General features: G+C 45.1%; 1 protein-coding gene and 1 long non-coding RNA gene across 2 annotated transcripts in view; one reads left to right on the plus strand and one right to left on the minus strand.

Annotated features, from left to right (window-relative positions):
* Positions 1–20,566, minus strand: part of LOC138807804 (short transient receptor potential channel 7) — a 116,461-nt gene that overhangs the window by 89,384 nt on the left and 6,511 nt on the right. The window contains exon 2 of the mRNA XM_069993568.1: positions 18,746–19,526. Within this exon, the coding sequence (XP_069849669.1) occupies positions 18,746–19,526 (781 nt within the window). The remainder of the gene's footprint in view (positions 1–18,745; positions 19,527–20,566) is intronic.
* The window catches only part of LOC138807805 (uncharacterized), a 166,700-nt gene continuing 148,401 nt past the window's right edge, over positions 2,268–20,566 (plus strand). Inside the window, exon 1 of the long non-coding RNA XR_011366283.1 lies at positions 2,268–2,307. This is a non-coding gene — a long non-coding RNA (uncharacterized lncRNA). The remainder of the gene's footprint in view (positions 2,308–20,566) is intronic.

A 20,566-nucleotide genomic window follows, 5' to 3' on the forward strand; every position in this document is an offset into this window, starting at 1 on the left:
GGGATGTTGTCCTAGCAGAAATAAGTAACTGCTGAGTTGTCTAGGCTAAATCAGTATTCAGCCTACGAGGTGGGGAAAGTCATACTCAGCATAAGCCATAAACCAGTACAGAGAGGCAGAAAAGCATGATGCATGAATAGGCAGGGACTAGGAAAGAGGAGTCAAGGTGACAGAAGAGACTTTGGACATGTACATAGGAACTGGATTATGGAGAGATTTGTATTGCTTGAGATGGAGCCTGTATTTGATCTCCTAGGCTGGGGGGATCACTAAAGCTAAGTTAAGTGGGAGAAAGTAAGGGTCTGATTTGCAGCTAGATGTGATTCTTCTGTCTCCCTGCAGAGGGCAGTCTCTTTGTTGTGGAAGAGTGTGGCCTGGAGTATACAACTTGGGTCTTTCATAATCACCTGAAGGGATGAATGGAATGGGAGACAGACATAAGGAACAGAGAGGGAATTCAGTATGAAGCATGTTTGGGATATCAATCAATCACTCAAAAGGAGTTTTCCTCACATGTTATGGTCTGGTGGTATTACAGATTATCTCTCTTCTATACAAATTCATTTTCTGTGCTATCACGTGTTAACAATATAACCGAAAAAAAACATTTTGGGTATTTTATAGTGTTTAGATCTGTCTTGTTTGCTTTGGGTGAAATTTTGAGATGATTACCTTTGATACTCTTGCCACCTTGGGTGCTATTTTTTCTGTACTTAGTATTGGATAACTGATTTCTTCTCCCTCCTTTCTTCCCACCCCCCCCCCAAAATAAATTGAAAGAAAGTCCAAAGAGATTAGGAGCAAACATGTCCTGTGCATCTTATTGGTACTAAGTATATATTGTGAAAACATTTCAGAGAGAAACAGTAATTTGGAATTGGCCTCACTCGATAACATATCCTTCTGAAGGATGATGTCATGACTCACCTAATTATAGATTCAGAATAAGAAATGTGCATGAGATTCATTTCTAAGAGTAATTAAGGTACAGTATGTATAGAAGTAAATTTTAAGAAATTGCCTATGATTGCTAAAAATGCTATTGATTAAGAGGGTTTAATAGCAAGATGGCAAAGTAGCAATTAAAAAATGTAGAGCCTTGCGGATGATAAAACAAAGAGTAGAAATCAAGTTAGGCAAATCAGTGCTTGTGATTTCCATGCCCAAAGAGCATACTGTACCTTCCCCTTCAGTGCTAAGCCTGGACTGATGCTCTTCTTTGCCACCTCCAAACACCCTCTCAACTCCTCCTCATGACCAGCTTGAAGGTAAAGTCAGGACATATTCTTGAGGAGATACACTGTTGTTTGCCCTAGACTGTTACTGCTTTTTATTCTTGGACTCAGTAGCCTTATCTAAGAGATCTCAATGATTGAACTAATAATTAACTAACCAAATTCCTTTGTTGGTACATTCCAACCCAGGACATGGCAGGACTTAAGAAATGTTGTGAAAAACACATTGATTTTGGTTTAAGAGTCTTGCTTATGGGAGGCTGAGGAGCCAGGGGGTGTTGGTGGTGTTTGGTAACCAGGGACTGATCTGAGAGCCGTGAGGGCCATACTTGTCTGAAAGTGAAGGTCTTGGGACCAAAGCTGGATGTAAAGGGCTATTATTACCAGCACAGATGGCTACTTTGACTTTCTAAAAGACTTGAAAGGTATTGGTAGAAAGAAATGAGTAAGTTATTTGAATGAGTATAAATCTGATCAGGAAAACCAGATCCCAGTTCTTGCTTTAAACTGATTTATCTAACAAAAAACCAGATGCTGTTAGGAAGTAGGTCTTATCCCAGTTTTGTAAACAAAGACAGTAAAGTTTTTTTTTTGTTGTTGTTGTTGCTTGTTTGTATTTGGTCGTGAGGCTAGGAAGTAGGTCTTACCCCAGTTTTGTAAACAAAGACAGTAAAGTTTTTTTTTTGTTGTTGTTGTTGCTTGTTTGTATTTGGTCGTGAGGCTTGAACTGGAAGCCTGGGTGCTGTCCCTGAGCTAAAGAGCTAGTACTCTGCCACTTTGAGCCATAGCTCTCTACTTCTGGTTTTTGAGTGGTTAATTGGAGATAAGAGTCTCATGGGGAATTTTCTGCCCAGGCTGGCTTGGAACTGCAATCCTCAGATCTCAGCCTCCTGAGTAGCTAGGATTATAGGCATGAACCACTGGTGTCTGGCAAGAGTAAAGTTTTGACTTGATTTCATTTATCTTTGCAGCTTCAACTGTCACCTGTGCACTGATTCCCAGGCTTTTCCTTCCAAGCCCAGCTTGTGTTCTAAGGAGTTGAAGAATCAGTTACAAAGCAGTCATCTCTGTGGTAAGTCCCGCAGACACTTCCGAATCTACATATCCCAAATAGAACACATGGAGTCTTCCATCTAACACCCAAATCAGATCTCCTGCTTACTGTTTCAGGAAGGGGTCCCCATCGCCTCAACTTCTGGAGCTAGATACTCTGGGTTCATCTTGGTCCCTTCCAATGAGTTTCCAAGATCTATGGATTCTGGTTCAAAGTATCTCTGTGTCTGATCCTTAATCCCCACAACCATGCTCGTGGTCTTAATTTGACTCTTCTTCATTTATTGTCTAGACTTTCATAGTATTTCACTGATTGATCTGTTTACCAATAACAGCCCTTTCTACCCAGATACAAAACCATCATTCTTTTTGATAAAAACATATAAGAGCAAACCCTTTATTATCTTTATTATCAGAATGATCAGATCTCAATATCTCTATCTGACAATTCCCCTTTAGTAATACCCATCCCATAAACCAAAGTTTTCTCCATCCGTGCCTGTCACCCAAGTACACATATTCATCTGCCTTGATACCTTTCTTTCTCTTACTCCGTTGTCAAACTCCTACTCATTCTCCAGGGCTCTCCAGCTTCTTCCTACCCACACTCTCCCCCTTTTATAAAGACAGGGCCTGGAGCTATTCTCACATGCATTCCTAATACCACACACAGATGGCACATAGAAAGAGGACGACCATTCCGAGATAAATACTTTAACCGTTCTTGATCTATTTCCTCATCTGTAGAATGGGAATAATAACAATCTGTTCTTAAATCTCAGTTCTGATGTTGTTTGTGACACATATAAGGCTCTGGGTTTAAACATGAGCATTGCAAAATTTGTGTATGTGTATAAATGTGTGTGCTGTTACGGTAATGTTCTGTAGCTCTGTGTAGCAGAAAGGGCTATAGAAACAAGGAATTATTAAGAGATTACTTAGTTCAAATACCTGGCTTATGAGTGAGGACAGTGAGCTGCAGAGACATGAGCTGAATGAGCCCAGGTCACCTAGAAGCTTATAGGACAGATTTTTCTACCCTACTGCTGCTGGAATCTCTCATCAAGGCCCATAGGATCATCACTGGTGCCGTGTCATTTATGACCTATATCACATCCTGGTACAAGACTCCAAGCCATTGGGTTCCCTCAGGTCATCTTCACAGTTTGACTACACGCAAGCATTCCATTGTTATTTATGTGAAAGATTTGAGTGAAGGGTCAACTCAACACTGTGATTAAAGTTGGATTTTTAAATATATAATCTCAGAGAAGGTCCTATTTAGAGGAATAAATTCTGGCTCCTGACTTTTGTTTCAGCCTAATTTAAATCTCTTTCTTCTGCTTGCACATATTCTGGAGCTCATTTCCATGTTTATGTTAAAATAGCTGTTTAAAGCACATAAAATATCAACTTTCTAATGTGCTGTGGTAAAGTACTGAGTGAATTCGTTGGAGTGTAAACTTCAAACAAAATAATCATCTAAGAAGAGAAGGGAAATTATCATCAGAAAGACTCTTTCTTTAGCATTCCTAAGTGTGAAGAAAAAAGGCCCAAACCACTGTTTGCAAGGAGCTGTTAACTGAACAGAAATAGCCAGGTCTAAGCAACCTAAGCATCTACATTATGAGTAAGTTAGTGGAGAGAGCGGGAGAGGGGGTGAGGAGAAAGAAGGGTAGGGAGGTAGAAGTGGAGAAGGAGATTTCTTAACAGTTCACTGTGTCTTCTGAATTTTCTAAGCATTTGTCAACCAGTAATTGGCATCTTGTTCTAGAGTCCAGGAAAACAGGTTATTATTATTAATTTTAGGCTGTGGACATTGGAAAAAAATCACAGAACTATAAAAGGATATTTGAATAGCCCTTTTCTGTTGAGTACTGAGAGTACTAGAAAATTTTCACCTCCGTCATTTTAGTATTTTTATAATATTACATTATACAATATATAATAATATACATCTATATTGTCAGTAATCGGGTTTAGACTCAGAGTCTCCTGCTTGCTCAGCTTGTTTGCTTGGCTGGGTGCTCTACCACTTTAGCCACACTTCCAGTACAGCCTTTTTATTATTTTAGAGATGGAGTCATGCAGACTCTTCTGCCCAGAATGGCTTTGAACTTGATCCTCTAGATCTCAGCCTCTTGAGTTACACTTCTTATATTGATATATAATTCTTATATTGTCATTTTAAGAGTATTTTGATGTCTCTTACATCATACTGAATCTACCATAACCAGAGCTTGTGACTCTTCCCCGCCAGACCTTTTGCCGATGACAGGTTGATAGAAGAGTAAGGGTAGGATGGTATCACAGCACAAGATTCATTAAAAAAACAAACAAACAACAAACTGCTGAAAGAGAAGTGCGTGGCCTCCTATTGTTCAGGCGGCCTGTGATCTGAAAGGAGCCCAGGCCAGCCTGTGCAGAGAGTATTTACTTCAGAGTTCCTTATCTGCACATTATGCTCGAGTGTGTGGCATCCATAGTAGGTAGTAACCACACAGTTTACAAACTAAAAGAGCAACACACCCAGTTCATCCATGTCAAAAGAGATTTCTAGCTCATGACACCTGAATGATGTATATATGTTTCTCACGTTTTAGTCACATGCAGTTCTTTCCGGTTTTTTAATTGGCATCAGTGGGAATCTGTCTGTCATCCAGAGCCTGCAATGTGAGCCCCAGGCTCTGGTAACTCAGGGGCTGAGAGAAGAAGGCAAGAACAATGCAGCCTAAAAACTGAACTCTGCAAGAATCCTGAAATATGGAAAACAGCCTTTAAACGCCATAAAATGAACTGGATGTGGCTTTTGAGTTTCTATTATAATTTATGGATGAAAAATGCCTGCCTGTCTGCCTGCCAGGTGCCAGTAGCTTAGGCTTTTAATTTTAGCTACTCAGGAGGCTGAGTTCTGAGTTTGAAGCCAGCCTGGGCAGGAAGGTCCATGAGACTTTTATCTTCAGTTAACTTCAGGCAAAAAGCCAGAAGTAGAGCTGTGGTTCAAGTGGTAGAGTGCTAGACTTGAGCAAAGAAACTCATGGACAGTGCTTAGGGCCTGAGTTCAAGTCTCAGGACTGGCACAAAAAGGAAAAAAAACACCTTGTGTTTAATAGGCAGATGTGTAATCATGCTCACTGCTACCCCTTCCTTCTTAATTAAGAAGGAATGTTCTCGCAAGACCCTTCTGCCCATAGACTTGACTTTGATTTGGTCACTGATGGTTTACAGAAGGGCTTTTGTTTAGGAAGCTGCAAGATTCCAAACTGTCTATACAGCTTTGTCATGATTTTACAAGACAACCAATCTTTTTTTTGTGTGTGCCATTTCCTTAATTTTCATTTATTTCAAGTGGAAATAGCTCGAGGTGGCCGCTGTGTGGGGTGCAGCTTGGCAGAGGCTGGGAGAGGGGCTGCGTCCCTGAGGCCACTCAGCCCCACCATCGCACAGGCCGGAGAGCACTCTGCCTCCAGCTCCTGCTCCCTTTTTTCTTTTAATTTATTTTTTTTTACTGTGAAAATACTGTACAGAGGGGTTACAATTACATGGGCAAGATAATGAGCACATTTCTTATCAAGCATTGTAGCCTCCTCCTTTGTTTCCCCTTCCCATCCTCCCCCCGCCCCCTCACCCAATCCTCCCCCCATCCTCCCGCACCAAAGTTGTAAAGTTCATTTTTTGACATAATGACTTTACATCTCATTGTTGAAATGAGTTTGCCTGTATCCCCGTTTTTTTGGCGGGGGGGGTCCTGTCTTTGGGCCTGAACTCTGGGCCTGGGCGCTGTCCCTCAGCTCTTCAGCTCAAGGCTAGCGCTCTACCACTTGAGCCACAGTGACACTTCCGGCTTTTTTCTTTTTGCTTATGTGGTGCTGAGGAATCGAATCCAGGGCCTCATGAATGCAAGGCAAGCGCTCTACCACTGAGCCACCTTCCCAGCCCTGTATCCCTGTTTTAACGATTTGTTTTTTCCCTTCCCCTCCACATACACCAACATCATATATAGTGAAAGCAGGGGTTATACCAGGGGGAGGGACATACAAAGCAACAAAGACATAATCTTATAAATATGTTAGAAACAATTGCATGAAAGATCCTTCTTTCTTTTTTTCTTTTTTCTTTTGTCAGTCGTGGGGTTTAAGCTCTAGGCCTGGGAGCTGTCTCTGAGCAATTCAGCTCAAGGCTCTTGCTCTACCACTTGAGCCATAGCACCACTTCTAGTTTTCTGCTGTTTTTTTTCTTTTTTTTTTTTTTTGGTGATTAAGTGATTACATAATTTCCCAAATTTCACAGTATTGTGGGATAATGATGCTCATTTAAAGTCACAAACTAATTCTAACTTTCCTGGAACAAATTGTCTATCACGTTCTATAACATATATCAGTGTACACATATACACCATACATGTGATCCAGCAGCATGGGGATATTTAGTAGTGGTTCGACCAGATGAGTGGGAGTTCTTTGTTTCTTAAGCCTTGTTAATTTTGTCGTATCACCTAACATTTTGGATTTAACATCCACTTATCAGGGAGACCATGTACCGTTTGTCTCTTTGCTCTTGGCTTACCTCGCTCAACCTGATTCCTTCTAGCTCCATCCATTTCCCTGCAAATGCCATTATTTTGTCATTTCTAATGGCTGCATAATATTCCATTGTGTATAGATACCAAAATTTTTGGATCCATTCATCTGTGGTGGGGCATCTGGGTTGTTTCCATATCCTAGCTATTGTGAACAGTGCTGCAATAAACATGGAGGTGCACATGTCCTTGTATATTGGTTCCTGTTGTTCAGGGTAGATGCCTGGAAGTGGTATGACTGGGTCATAAGCGAGGTCAATATTTTGCTTTCTGAGGACCCTCCAGACTGCTTTCCAAAGTGGTTGTATAAGTGTATATTCCCACCAGCAGTGTAATAGGGTTCCTCTTTCTCCATATCCCCTCCAGCATTTGTCATTGGCTGACTTACGGATGTGGGACATTCTGACTGGGGTAAGGTGGTATCTCAGGGTTAAGACAACCAAACTTTACAGGGAATACAACAGTAGCTAGATTTTCTTACTCAGCAGTGGTCTAGGAATACTCAGCCCTAGGAATATAACTGTGGAGGAGTGGGTGAAGTATCAGGAGACCGAACACTGGGGTAGACTGGAAAGCCCAGGACAGAAGCATGCACATTTGGGAACAGGTGGGTAATGAAGGTGTCATTGCAGATGAAGAGGGAAAGTAGATGACACTAATCATGTGGAGAAAAGCAAAGACTGAGAGATACTTGTTCTACATACAAAGCAAACTCCATTAGACTAAAGACTTAAACTTGATGAGGAAGTCTAGGAAAGTAGTGAAAGGGAGCAAGTGAGAGAGGAGAACATCTTCATGACCTCGAGTGGGAGTATCTATTATCACATCCTTTTGTCCCATTATATTTTTTACCCTGCTGTCATTGAAACTAAGCATAAAAATAGACTGTTTCCTGGGTATTTGGCTTTTTTATTTCTAAAGGCTCCTGTGTCATATAGAACTTTGTTAAATGAAGTTTTCTCACATGCCTTTCTCTTAGTAACCTATTTTTTTTGTTATGGGACTGCCAGCCATGACTCTGTGATAGAAGAAAAAGACATTATATTCTTTTCACCCCTACACAGATAAGTGACAGACTGTGAGAAGTCTGTCTGAAACAGTGTCTGAAATAGGGAATGGCTGTCTAGAATATGTAAGGAAATCGTGCAAGAAAATGTAAAACTATTTCAGGACAGAAGCCCTGGGTGAAGGGAGCTAGAAGAGGCGATTCACAGGAAGGAGAAACTCATATTGCTAACCAACACATGGAGTGCTCAGCCTTACTAGCAGCTGGAGAGGTGCAAGTTAAAGTGACTACATTCTTCATGCTGGCCAGCATGAAGAAGCAGGACAGTATGTAATAACAGCAGTAGATGACAAAGCAAGGCCTTGGGGAAGGGAGCTTAAATGTGGTCAGGGCTTCTGTGAGCAGCTTGTTTGTTGTGATTGGTGAAATTAACCATGGAAATTTCTTCCTGGGTCTGGAACACTTTATAAAGAGAAACGTAAGGGGGTGGGGCACGGGGATGTTCTTTGCAGGCTCACTGTGCAAGTTAAAGACAATCCAGGTGGCTCTGGCCATGCGCTTGAATAAAAAGAGTAGCTGCAGGGAGTGGAATACTAGACAGTGGACAGTAGACAGGAGCAATGGACCAGGTTTACACCCAGCAACACAGAGAGAAACACATAGAAAACAGTGTTGCGTGACAGAGTGAGAATGGCCAGAACTCTGCACCATACCTCCTTGCACACACTTTATAAACAAGCACGCACAAACCAGCGGCATGCTTTCTAGTAGTCTCCACTAGGATGTAAACTCCACAAAGGAAGAGATTACAGGATTTTGATGACGCTACGTATTTCCAGCCTCTATAATTTTGAGGATACATTAGCTACAAAAGATATACTTTTAAAAATCAGTAACACACACCCGTCTACATATCTCCGTATCTGAATACACAGAGGTGGGTGCTTCTGTGGGAGTGTAGAGTCGGGGGGAAGGGGGAGAGAGAAACAGAAATACAGTGATTCGATTCACCAGCTGAGCGTAGTATTAACCAAAGTGTTGTCACCCAGGGACAGCGGGAACTCCAGGCAGAAAAATAACAAAATAGGACTTATTCTTAGATGGTAAGATTCTAGTGTTTTGTTCCCCCTGCTCTTTTGTATTCTCTGAAAAGTCTATAATGAGTCGTTTTATTTGCCTTAGGCCCAAGTCTAATGCTGAAACAGGCCTTTCTCATAGCAAGAGGGGAGGGCCTGCCAGGCTAAGTTTCCTGCCAGTGCTTTTGTCAGTGGCCCTTTCTACCTTTACTTCTCTGCCTCCTTCAGCACCAGACACAAACACACCATCCACACGTACATACACACCTTTGGGGAATTCTCCTACGTCTCCTCAGATTTGTGCCTTGGTCAACAAAATGCACCATTAGTTTTTTCTCTCTGCTCTAGCCTGGTCTGCTAGCTTAGTACTGTCTTTGGCTTCCCAGAATAACTGGATTCTGGCTTTCTCTCCAGCTCGACTGTGAGGCTCTGCCTGATTCTTGGTATCAGCCTTCTCCAGTTCATCTCAACTTGGTCCTTTCTCCCATGTACTAGCTTGGATAGTGTCTTCTACTCCAGTCCTTCCTGAGATGGAAGAATATGACCTTACTTGGTAATTAGATAGTAGTTATAATTAATTATGAAGTCCTATTAGAGTGTATGTGTGCGTGTGTGCGTGCGTGTTTGCATGCGTGTGTGCGTGCGTGCGTGTGTGTGTGTGTGTGTGTGTGTTTGTGTGGAGGCTTTAATCCTGAAAGACTGATGTCCTTATAGGAAGAGACAAATACACAAGGAAGTTGTCATGACAGTAGAAGAGATTTGAATGATATGTCAGCAGCACAGGATTGGTGGCAAAGTATCAGACATTAGGAAAAGGCAAGGAAGAGTCTTTGCTGAGAACCTTCAGAGGGTGCAAGATGCTGCTAATACCTTGACTTTGGAGTTTAGCTCCCAGTACTGTGATTTGGAGAAATTATGTTGTCCTAATTCATCAAGATTTTACTAATTTGTATGGCAGCACTAGGAGATCAGTACACACACTGTATTCAATTGTGTGTCCAAAAGGAGGATTTTTGGTGCCCTGAAAGGTCTTTCCTGCACTTACTGCCCTTTTGGCTAGCCATTTCCAAAGCTCAAACTGTAAGGAAAGAGGCAGAAGATAGGAGAGGTCTACGCCGTGCTTATGTCTCTGTGAGCTCCAGTTTGACCCAATGAGTGATAAGATTCAATCATTTTCTACTCGCTCCATGAAGCCAAGTCTAGAAAATGCAGTGGAAAGATGGAAATCCTCCTGTTGGATCCTTTCCAGCCTGGGATGACCAGTGGGGGATGTCCAGTAACTGTGCCGCCAGCGCCTTGCAGTGAGTAGTGTGGCCAGCTGTGGCACACAGTTCTACCTCTAGATGTCAGGATACACTGGAATCCACATCACCGTCCTGCCCTCTTCCTGCTTCCCTGGGTGTCTGACAAGGGGGAGAAGTTGCAGAGCTGACTCTGCTTTGCTTCCTTCTCTCCCTGTGCCTCTCCACTGCCCAGTTCATCATTGTGACACACCAAAAGAGCCCCAAGATGGGAGAATCGGGACTAGGGGTACTCATCACAGAGCTCTCCAGAAGGTCACATCCTCTGACTGTGCGGTGATTCCATCTGCGATGATGCTCTGAGAAGCCTGGGCCTTCTGGACCCAGGTGCCATTCACCTCCTTCTAGGAAGGACCTTGTTCACCTGCAGAAATCTTCCAGTACCTTCTGTTCTTATCCTCTCTGACCCATTTCCTCCGGAAAGCAGATTGGACCTTTTCTAAACTGCAGAGATGACTCACCCACGTTCCTGTTGAAAGCTTGCAATTTCCCTCCATTCCCCTTAGAACAAAGCCCAACTTTTTATGTGAATACCCAAGGTAAATCCTTGGCCAAGATTCTTATCAGGACTTATCACCTGTTACTGCTTCTCTACCACAGATCTACACCAAGATAGTAACATTTCTTAGAGCGAGCCTCTTCCGCCACAGCGGGCTGTTACATCAAGCTTTTCTATGCCTGGGACCCTCTTTCTCACTCTTTGTTGTGTGCTCCTCTTGGGTCCCACTCAAATATTGCCTTCTCTGAGAAATCTTTAAACACGTTAATGTAGGCTCCCTCATGCACAGATTCAGTGTTCCACTAAGTTGGCTCTCTTAAAACTTCCCTTTATAGTTTGCAATGCTGAGTTTATTTTTATGACAATATGAAGATTTCTCCTCTCCGCTCCTCCAGTAGATAATAAGCTGCTTGAGGGCAAGAGCTTTGTGTACTTCATTTATTACCTTATCATCACACCTAACCCAGAGCCTGTGACTTAGACTAGATTCTTAGTAAGTAATTCTTGCACAAGTGCTGAATTTACAGCTAACCCTATAACTAGGGTTCATCTACTTCTGACATTCCTTGAGCCTGTTAGCCCTGTGCCTCTGTCACCATCCTGATGTATTCTTTCCAAATTGAGTCTCAGGATGGCTTTGCTCTTAACACAGCGTTGGGCCTCCATGCTGACATGGTGTGCACCATACTTGGCTGATGCCACCCTACTACTATGATGAATTCAGACAGCATTGTGGCTTCTTTTTTTCAGAGGAAAAAAAAAAACCCTTGCATTTCCATTTAGTTTAATTTGTGCCACTACTCACTGGCTAATTTTTTTGTAGCACTGTCTCCATTTTCTCTGTATCTCTTGATATTTCAGACTGATAGTCGCACTTGTATAGGAAATGATTTTTCCCATTTTTTTGTGCGTGTAGTGATGAATCTTTTCCATACAGATATTTTTCAAAACATAATCTCTGTCTGCGTTTGGCAGGAGCTCTGTCTGCCTGTTTCCTCCCTCCTCCTCTTTTGCTTCTCTATCTTCCCAGCCCACGTCGCTTCTTTTCATAGTAATATTTTAGCAGCACTCTTAGTTTATTTGGTTTTAGTGGTCTGCATTTTTCCAATTGGAAAATATACCCTTGGCCTATTTTTTTTTTTATCATGTGCAGCCTAGACTTTTCCTTGTTCTGGAACGCACTGCTGAAGGGGCGAGATCTTAGCCCGAATCAGGAAGACCCTCTAAATAGAGAAGACGCTGAGAGTTAAGATGCATTCATTGGAAGGAGAACTCTGGTGCTGATCCAGTGGGCATGGAGAAACCAGAAGGACTGTCCTCTTAAGCTCTCGGATGAAAACATACTTAAGTTATGTTTATTATGACGAGGCTCTCTGCAGGCATTGCAGGTTCATGTCCTGAGGGGTCACTATTTATAAATCATTCACATTAGGCAGTACTGGGGTTTGAACTCACATCCTGACACTTGCTAGGAAGGTGCTCTGCCTCTTAAGCCACACACGCATTTTTCTTTCTCACTTTTGTTCCCAGGGAGCTGTGGTGACCCGGGAATGCTACTACTCCCAGATTCTTTGATTGGTTGAGATAGAATCTCTGGAACTAGTTTTTTGCCTGAGCTGGCCTTGAACTTTCGTCCTCCTCATCTCTGCCTTCCCAGTAGCTAGGATTACAAATGTGAGCCAATAGTTCTGGATCATTTGTTTAGTTACTGAAACAATGCATACTGAGCACTTAACATGTATCAGGACACTAGAGGTTAACTAGGATGAAGTGTATAAAGTTATTAGCAACTCAGTGGATCATGGTGTGACTTATAGAGCTGAGCAGATTAAGGTAATAAAAAATATCTGGGTGGGGAAGCTGACAGTCTAGTTTGGACTATTTACAACTGAAGTATCTAAGCTCATCCTCTCACCCTCCATTATTTTCAACAGCAAAGTTAACTTCTAATAGATGTCCAAGATCACATGGTTGGTAGGTTCTGGAACCCAGACCAGTCTGATTCCAGAGCCAAAGCCATGGCTCTGCCCTGCCAGCTATGAAGACATGGGTGAACTGGGTGTTCACAGGACCTTGCCCTTGTCTTCTTTTAGTAAAATGGCATCCTTTATCCTTCTCAAATACCTATTAACCAATGTACACCGTCTCTCTATATTTCAGAGGCTGATTCTCTTGGCACAAAGCTAGAAGAGCAACATCATTTAATTTTAAGCATTATTTGTGATCTAATGAGAAATTTCCATTAAAGGACACATTAATTAGCTAATTTTCTAATGATGAGTCAGTAATGATGCTCTGGCCAAAGTGCTCATCCAGACATGCAGACAGCAAAATAGAAAAGACCAAGGAACCTTGGGCAGAGTTATCTTCATCTCATTTCCTGAGCCAGTCCCTAGATCTTGCTCTCACATATGGGGACCTGTGACCAGACACACATACTCAGACTGCACACACTTGAGCATTCCTAGACCACACCTCATCTGCACATGCCTTGTGAGGCACTGGCCCATCAGCTGAATTCTGCAGCCTTTCCTCTTGTTTATCTTTGGATGTTCAAGCACAGGGAGAGAGTGACACAGCAGATGAAGGTTTTGGTGATGATTGAGGACCTTCCCGCCATGCTTCTTTTTGTTTTGGCAGTCCTGAAGTTAGAGCTCACCTCTGCTAGACGGGCACTAGCGAGTGTTCCCTGTCCCCAGCTGCTTCAGACCCACGTACGCCACCCACAAGACACCCTTTCAACACCTGCAGCCTTCACTCCTTAAAAGCTCTTTCCCAGTGAGAAAGGAGACAATTTTTAAATCGTTTCCCACATGTTAAGCAGATATTTGTTTATACTACCAGCAAGCTTTCATCCTTCAAGGAAACGCATTAAACTAGGGTGTTAGTTCATAACATTTACCCATCCTAAGAATATCCAAAGCATGTGATAAACTGATAGAAATTCTAGAGCAAGGCAAGCAGCGTATCCTCCTGCCCAGCATGGGCCTTTACTAGCTTCCTGCCTCCCTGGCTCCAGATGGCCACGGTTCACATGCACTCTGAGCTCTCAGAGCCGCAAACACAGCCACTCCTCCTCCTCTTCTGTCTCTTCCATTGTGAGAAGTTTGCAAGCAGATGACAAACCATCACCTCAACATCTTTACCTTCCACAATGGGATCACACTAGAATCATAACAGGTGGCAAATTGGTCTGCTTTATCACTGTTTGCAATTTTAATCTGTAGTATTTTAGGCCCAGAGGGTTTTTTTTAAAATGGGTCTGAAAATGACAGCACAAACATTGATCCATAATTCATCATCTATTTTTCATAATATATTTGGTTAACAGTCTATTGACAAACAGGTCATTAACGCTTGAAGCAGGATGAAGCCACCAGGTCAGCTTGGTACCCCCCACTCATCCCCTCTGAGGTCTGGAAGAATAAATTGCTGTGACCAAAGAGCAAATCACAACCCCTGTGCTGGCTCCTTGTCAACAGGAAGGGCCTTCTCGTAAGCAGCTTCGCTGGTTTTCAGAACAAGCTGATGTTAAATAATGGCGGCACACTGCTGGCTGGGCTTCCACAGTTCCTTAACATGCGAGTATTGGAGGCTTTAAACTAAAGCATGTGAGCATGCAAGAAAGGTAACTGCAATATATCCTGCTTTCTTTCTTCCCACGCCCTAACTTGACTCATAGTATTCTCCTGTCACTCTTGTTTTATGTCCCCACTGGGGCATAGCTGCCACCATAACTCTGAGGAGTTAGAGGAAAGATTGACTCTCTAATCAGCTGAAACATCACTACTACAGATCATCAGCATACACAGATACCCTGCAAAGGAATTTGACTAGGAAGACATCCTGGGACTGAGAGGGACCCTGCGTCGTTCTATCAGGATGATCCATTAAGAAAACCAAACAGACGGATTCAGCAGAGCTGCAGAGGCCTCTCTGTGCTCTCCGTGGCAGGACCTGTAAGCCAGCGGAGCTGCTCCAGATGCCCCTACAGAAGGAGAGACTATTACTCCGCTGGATGAGGAACTTTGAGTAGTCCAGCTCACACCAGTATTCCCTTTCCGTAGTTCCTAGAGAATAGATGAATTGCTTAGCCAAATGTAACTGTCAATATTGACAGTTCTCCCAAGCTCCATTTTAGGTAAGACTGAGAAGCACCATGTATCATATGCTGGCCCTCAGTTATTTAACACATGCGCTTTAGCCCCTTTTCTTGCTGGAGTCTTTCTCAGAGCTCTTCAATTTTACCATTTCCATCAAACACCTCTTCTTAAATCTATAAACCATCAGCTGAAACGATTGCCCTTCTAGAGTTTCCTTCATTCTCTTTATCAAGTACATCTGGAATGCTTACTAGTTTACCTGGTACCATTTAAGGTACTGGGAAATCACTACTGATCCAAGAAGATTAGAGAGACATAAAGAAATTCTTGAGCAGATATATAATTTTCCAACCAAAAAGAGTGGCTTGCTAGGAGCCACGTGACTACAGCTACAATTTCCTGGAAACTTGACATGGGCTACCCTTCTTGTCAATGACTTGCCTCTATTTTAGTAATAAAATAACTCACACAAAATGACGCAGGCAGTGGAATTCAAGCTTGTTATGAGTTTTGTTCCCTAGTCAGAAAGAGTCACTCCAAAATGAGTGTTTGAAAGGAAGTGGAGGATGACACATTTCCAATGAGACCCCATAGCTTTTTACATAGTTGATGATGTCAGGCTGTCTCTATAACTTGTGATTACACAGGCAACAATATGTGGTCCCTTAGAACTAGATCAGATTCATCAAGAGTGCATTGTAGCATCCACCTGCTTGCTCATTATTCTTTTATTACAGTTTGACTTCTTTCCTGCTAAGCGTCTCCCTGAGATTTATAATGTCAGGGAATACACAGGCAATGATAGCTGAATAAGTAATAAAGTTCTAAAGGAACAGTTATGCTAATTTATAACACACCATTTGTTGGCAATCTAAAAGACATTTCAAACGAAGGTAACTAGAGTGATGTTAATAGCCAGCAAATGTCTTTGTCTCTGAGTCTGAGTAAATTATTGCATTGTAGAAAGGATTTGTCATTAGGTTAGTAGTAGTGTTTTATTGTCCACAGTTTTCATAATTTACTTTAAAATCTCATACTAAATATTTTCAAAAAGCTTCCAATGTTAGATATTATGTATACCACAAAGTATGTGGGATTTAGGTTTTACTAAAGGAAACAAATGGCTCAGATGTATTTATAAATAGTAATCTACCAAAATTTATTTAGGATGGCAGATGTGAAATGGTCCTAAAAACCATTTTTTTTACCAGAATTATCTATGTTCATGGATTTAGCAATTTCTTCCACATAGTCTGTGTCTGAAGACTTGTGTACACACAAAACTCCCAATCTTCATCAGGAAAATCCTTAGCCTCCGGTGAGGTTAGTAGGTGAATGAAATAAGGAAAGAAAAGGTGAACAGCTATAATCTGGGGAAGTTCTTTGGATAATCTCCCCAGCTCCGTCCCCCAAGTTTCTAGGTGAGGCCTTGGACACTGCAGGAATTATGGAAGTAGCTCCAGTTCAGGGAGGGGTCTAACTTGGAGGGCCAGATGGAATAAAATAAGCTTAACTGCAAGATCAGGTATCTCTCACTGGTACTTTTCTCAAACCTCCTGCGAGCCTAGCTGATCCACTCCTCACTCATGGTCTCACAGATGCACATCTGAACTCTCCCTCACATAAGTCTCACCAAATCCTCTCATCCATCTTGTCTACCAGCCAGATGCATTTCCAGACCTCTAGCTTTCCTCACTTCTAATTCCTTAATCACAAACTTCTAGTGGACCTCCATTTCCTGCAGTATAACATTCGAAGCGCACAGCCTGACCTGACCAGCCCTCTGAGGTGTGTTCCAGCTCCTCTTTTCAGTAGCAAGTCTGTGCTTCTGGTCACAGGGAGCTGCTTTTCTCCCTGCTCTGGGATCTTCTCCCCTTGCTGCATCGAGATGCCTCCAGGTACTTTGCTTTTTCCACACATCCCAGTCCTCCTGTGCAGTAAGACCCAGTCCTGTTCCATTTACTCCTGTGAGACCTCCCTGAATGAAATGGCTCTCAGGGATGACTCCCCCCTTTCTCTGTGGTGGTACTCATCCTTGGTCCCATGAGGGAACAGCTCACAAACTGACACCTTGTTTGAGCAATGTACTTTTTACTTGTAGGTGACATCTTTTCTCAGTTTGATTGCCATCTCTGTGTGTGACACATCTTTGAGTGTTGCATGACATTTATACTGTAGTGGTCTCTGATCAAATGAGAGAATGAGAAATAATTAGCTTAGGTGTAGTTCCTGTTCTCTCAGGCACTTTTCTGCAGTGAAGAGCCCCATTGTCATTTAGCTGCAAGCAAGTAAAGCTTAGCAGCTCAGTCCAAGCACAAGGCTCTGGGTGCTTGTTTGCTGGAATGACTGAAGAGTGGATTCTGGTGTCTGAGTGTCTAGAACAAGTTTCCTACTTAGCAGCTGTCCACTCTCCCTATCTCTGGCTTTGTACGTAATCATGGTTGTTGAAGAAGTTAAATAAGATCACATAGGCAAGGTAATTAATGCTTGGCATATAGTAAGCATCAACTATAAGTGTTTGATTTTACAATTAAATACAATTTCTCACACTGGGTCCCAGTTTTCCAGCAGCAGTGTCAGTGGGCAGAAAGACACAGGATCACTCTTGACTAATGGCTCTGGAGCTGCACCTCCACTCTTTGGGCTGGCCTTGGGAGGTGGAGGTGGTCTCAGGGTGCCTTGGGCTCATGTACCGGCATGATGTAGCTAACTCTGTAGGGACAGTTCTTTTTCTTTTTGTTCTGGGTTTTAACTTGGCCTTGAGTTCTCACTTGTCTGGTTTTTTTTCACTCATGGTTGATGGTCTGCCATTTGAGCCAAACCTCCAGGTCGAGATTTTTTGCTGGTTATTTAGAGATAAGACTCTGGGATTTGTCTACTCAGGTTGGCTCTGACCTGCAGGCCTGAGATTTCCAGCTCGTGGGTAGGGAAGATGACAGGTGTGAGCTGCCTGGCTGGAGACACTGTTATTTTCCCTTCTTTGTGCTGCCTTCGAGGTCCATTGACAGGACACTGGCAGTGGCTTGCTGTGTGTAAGAAAGGCCGGGTAGTTCACACCTGTAACCCAGCCCTGAGGAGGAGGCAGAGGCTGGCCTGAGCTGCCCAGTGAGACCCTGTCTCACACACACATTGTGTCCTGAAGCCTGCCAACAGCGCTCAGAGCGAGAGCTGGGGGAGGCAAGTCAAAACCACACAACCTCGGAGATGGGGGGCAGATCAGAGTCCTCCCTGAGATGGGGGGCAGAGCTGAGTCCTCCCTGAGATGGGGGGCAGAGCTGAGTCCTCCCTGAGATGGGGGGCAGAGCTGAGTCCTCCCTGAGATGGGGGGCAGAGCTGAGTCCTCCCTGAGATGGGGGGCAGAGCTGAGTCCTCCCTGAGATGGGGGGCAGAGCTGAGGCCTCCCTGAGATGGGGGGCAGAGCTGAGTCCTCCCTGAGATGGGGGGCAGAGTAGAGTCCTGACTGAGCTCCGCAGGGAGGCGGGCAGAGCTGAGCCACCACATCTCATCCTGTACCACAGGGTTTGTGGAATGCCAGATCTTGGCCACACTTAGCAGTTGTAGCCTTGCCCTCTCCGGCCCGGGCACGCCCCTCCCGCCTCGGGCACGCCCCTCCCGCTCCAGGCACGCCCCCTCCAGTCCCGGGCACGCCCCCTCCAGCCCGGGCACGCCCATTCCCGCTCCAGGCACGCCCCCTCCAGTCCCGGGCACGCCCCCTCCAGCCCGGGCACGCCCATTCCCGCTCCAGGCACGCCCCCTCCAGTCCCGGGCACGCCCCCTCCGGCCCGGGCACGCCCCTCCCGCTCCAGGCACGCCCCTCCCGCCTCGGGCACGCCCCTTCCCGCTCCAGGCACGCCCCCTCCCGGCTCCCTCCAGGCCCCGCGCGCGCGCGGTACCTTGAACTCGGTCTCGATGTTGGCCAGCCTGGCCAGCTCGTTGCTGAGCTCCAGCGCGGTGAGCACGGGGTCCTCGCTGGACAGCGACAGGTAGGCGGCGCTGGCCAGGCCCTTGTAGGCGTTCATGCGCGAGCGCGAGTGGCTGAAGGCGTCGCGGCGCTGGCGCTCGGCGCACTGCGCACACTTGCAGAAGTAGTCGTGCGGGCGCTCGATGCGCGCGCCGCGCCGCAGCAGGATGTGCACGATCTCGTACTCCTGGCAGTGCGCCGCCAGGATGATGGGCGTGATGTCGTGCGAGAAGCGCGTGCCGTCCTCGTCGTAGGCGTAGAAGTCGTCGTCGCGCAGCTCCTGCTCGAGCGGGCTGAGCGCCAGGCGCCGGCCCTGCGCGAAGGCCGGGTGGCCCAGGATGGCCTCGACGATGCGCACGTAGCCCTTGCTGATGGCCAGCAGCAGCGCGTCGCCCACGCGCGCCAGGTTCTCCTTCTTGAGCAGCAGCTCGGTCACCTCCAGGTGCTCGTTGCCCACGGCCAGCTGCAGCGCGTTCTGCCCCATGTAGTCCACGCAGTTGAAGTTGAGCGTCTTGGACTCCTCCAGCATCTTCCTGACCACCGGGATGTTGCCGTACTCGGCCGAGTCCAGGAAGCGCTCCTCCTCCGGCGTCAGGCTGGTGCCCTTCTCGTTGAACATGTAGGCCGGGCCCCGCGTGGCCTGGCGGCGGCCCTTCTCCCTCAGGGTGGTGTGCCGGCGCTGCATGGTCCTGAAGGTGCCGGGGCCGCCCAGCCTGCGGAGGGCGAGCAGAGGGGGTCAGCGCCTTTCTAATGGGGAAGGGACGGGCTTGGCCACTCTCCACCCCCGACCCGGGGGTAAAGGGGGGTGGCGAGAGAGCCGGTCATTCAAGTGTGTGCCCGGTGGGCCCCGAGAAGGACGGGTTCCCTGAAGTGAGTAGCGTGTGGAAAGCGCCCAGTGCTGGCTTTATTCTGTCCCCAACCCCATCTTGTTCTGCCCAGTTCCCCTGGGGGGGGGGGAGTTGGCCACCGTAGTTACTGCTGCCTTTGGTTCACGTCTGGCCTTCTAGCAAGTTCGCACACTAAGGTGAAGCTGCAATCACACGCAAGAGTGGGCACACGGGGTCCGTCTCTGCATCCTGTGCAAGCCCTCCACCAGGTCTGGGTTCTCTAGTCCCCAGGAACTTAGTCTCCTACTACAAGACAAGATGTGGCGGGGGACGGGACAGAGGGGATTCGGCCATGTCTTCTTTTGAAGGAAACTGGGTTTCTAAATGGGTGGAGGAGATAAGAGATGAAGTCAATTGGTATATGCTGGGGTTGCAATCTAACCTGCTCTCTTTCCCATACATGTCAGCCGCTATTCCTAGTACTATTAATGTATTAAGGACTTACAGTGTGCTGCTAAGAGCTTTGTATGTGGTGACCCGTATAACAACCAGAGCAAGGCTAACTAGCCTCATGTCTGATGACAAGGAGAGAAGGGGAGTGGAAAGCCTGTCTTTGAATGACTGCCATTTGCCAGTCATGTGGCTTCAGACAAGTTACCTAAGAATTTGTTGCACTTTTAACACATCAGATTAGGGATCGTAAACAGCTAGCATGTCATTTGAGCTCAATTCAGGGTATTCTGTTTCCAGTTAGCCTTGAGACCTGGAGCAGGTAAGCCAGCAAAGTAGAGGGGCTGGACTAGATGTTTTCTCAGCATTCATGAACTTGGGTAGCTCAGATTCTTCATTTGTTCCTCTCTGAATTTTCTATTCTCCTTTTTGAGTCTATTCCCATTCCCATTCTTCAGATAACATTAAAAATGGTA

This window comes from Dipodomys merriami, unplaced genomic scaffold (assembly GCF_024711535.1).
Source record: "Dipodomys merriami isolate MVZ:Mamm:240054 unplaced genomic scaffold, mDipMer1.0.p SCAF_434, whole genome shotgun sequence".
In the NCBI taxonomy this organism is placed as follows: domain Eukaryota; kingdom Metazoa; phylum Chordata; class Mammalia; order Rodentia; family Heteromyidae; genus Dipodomys; species Dipodomys merriami.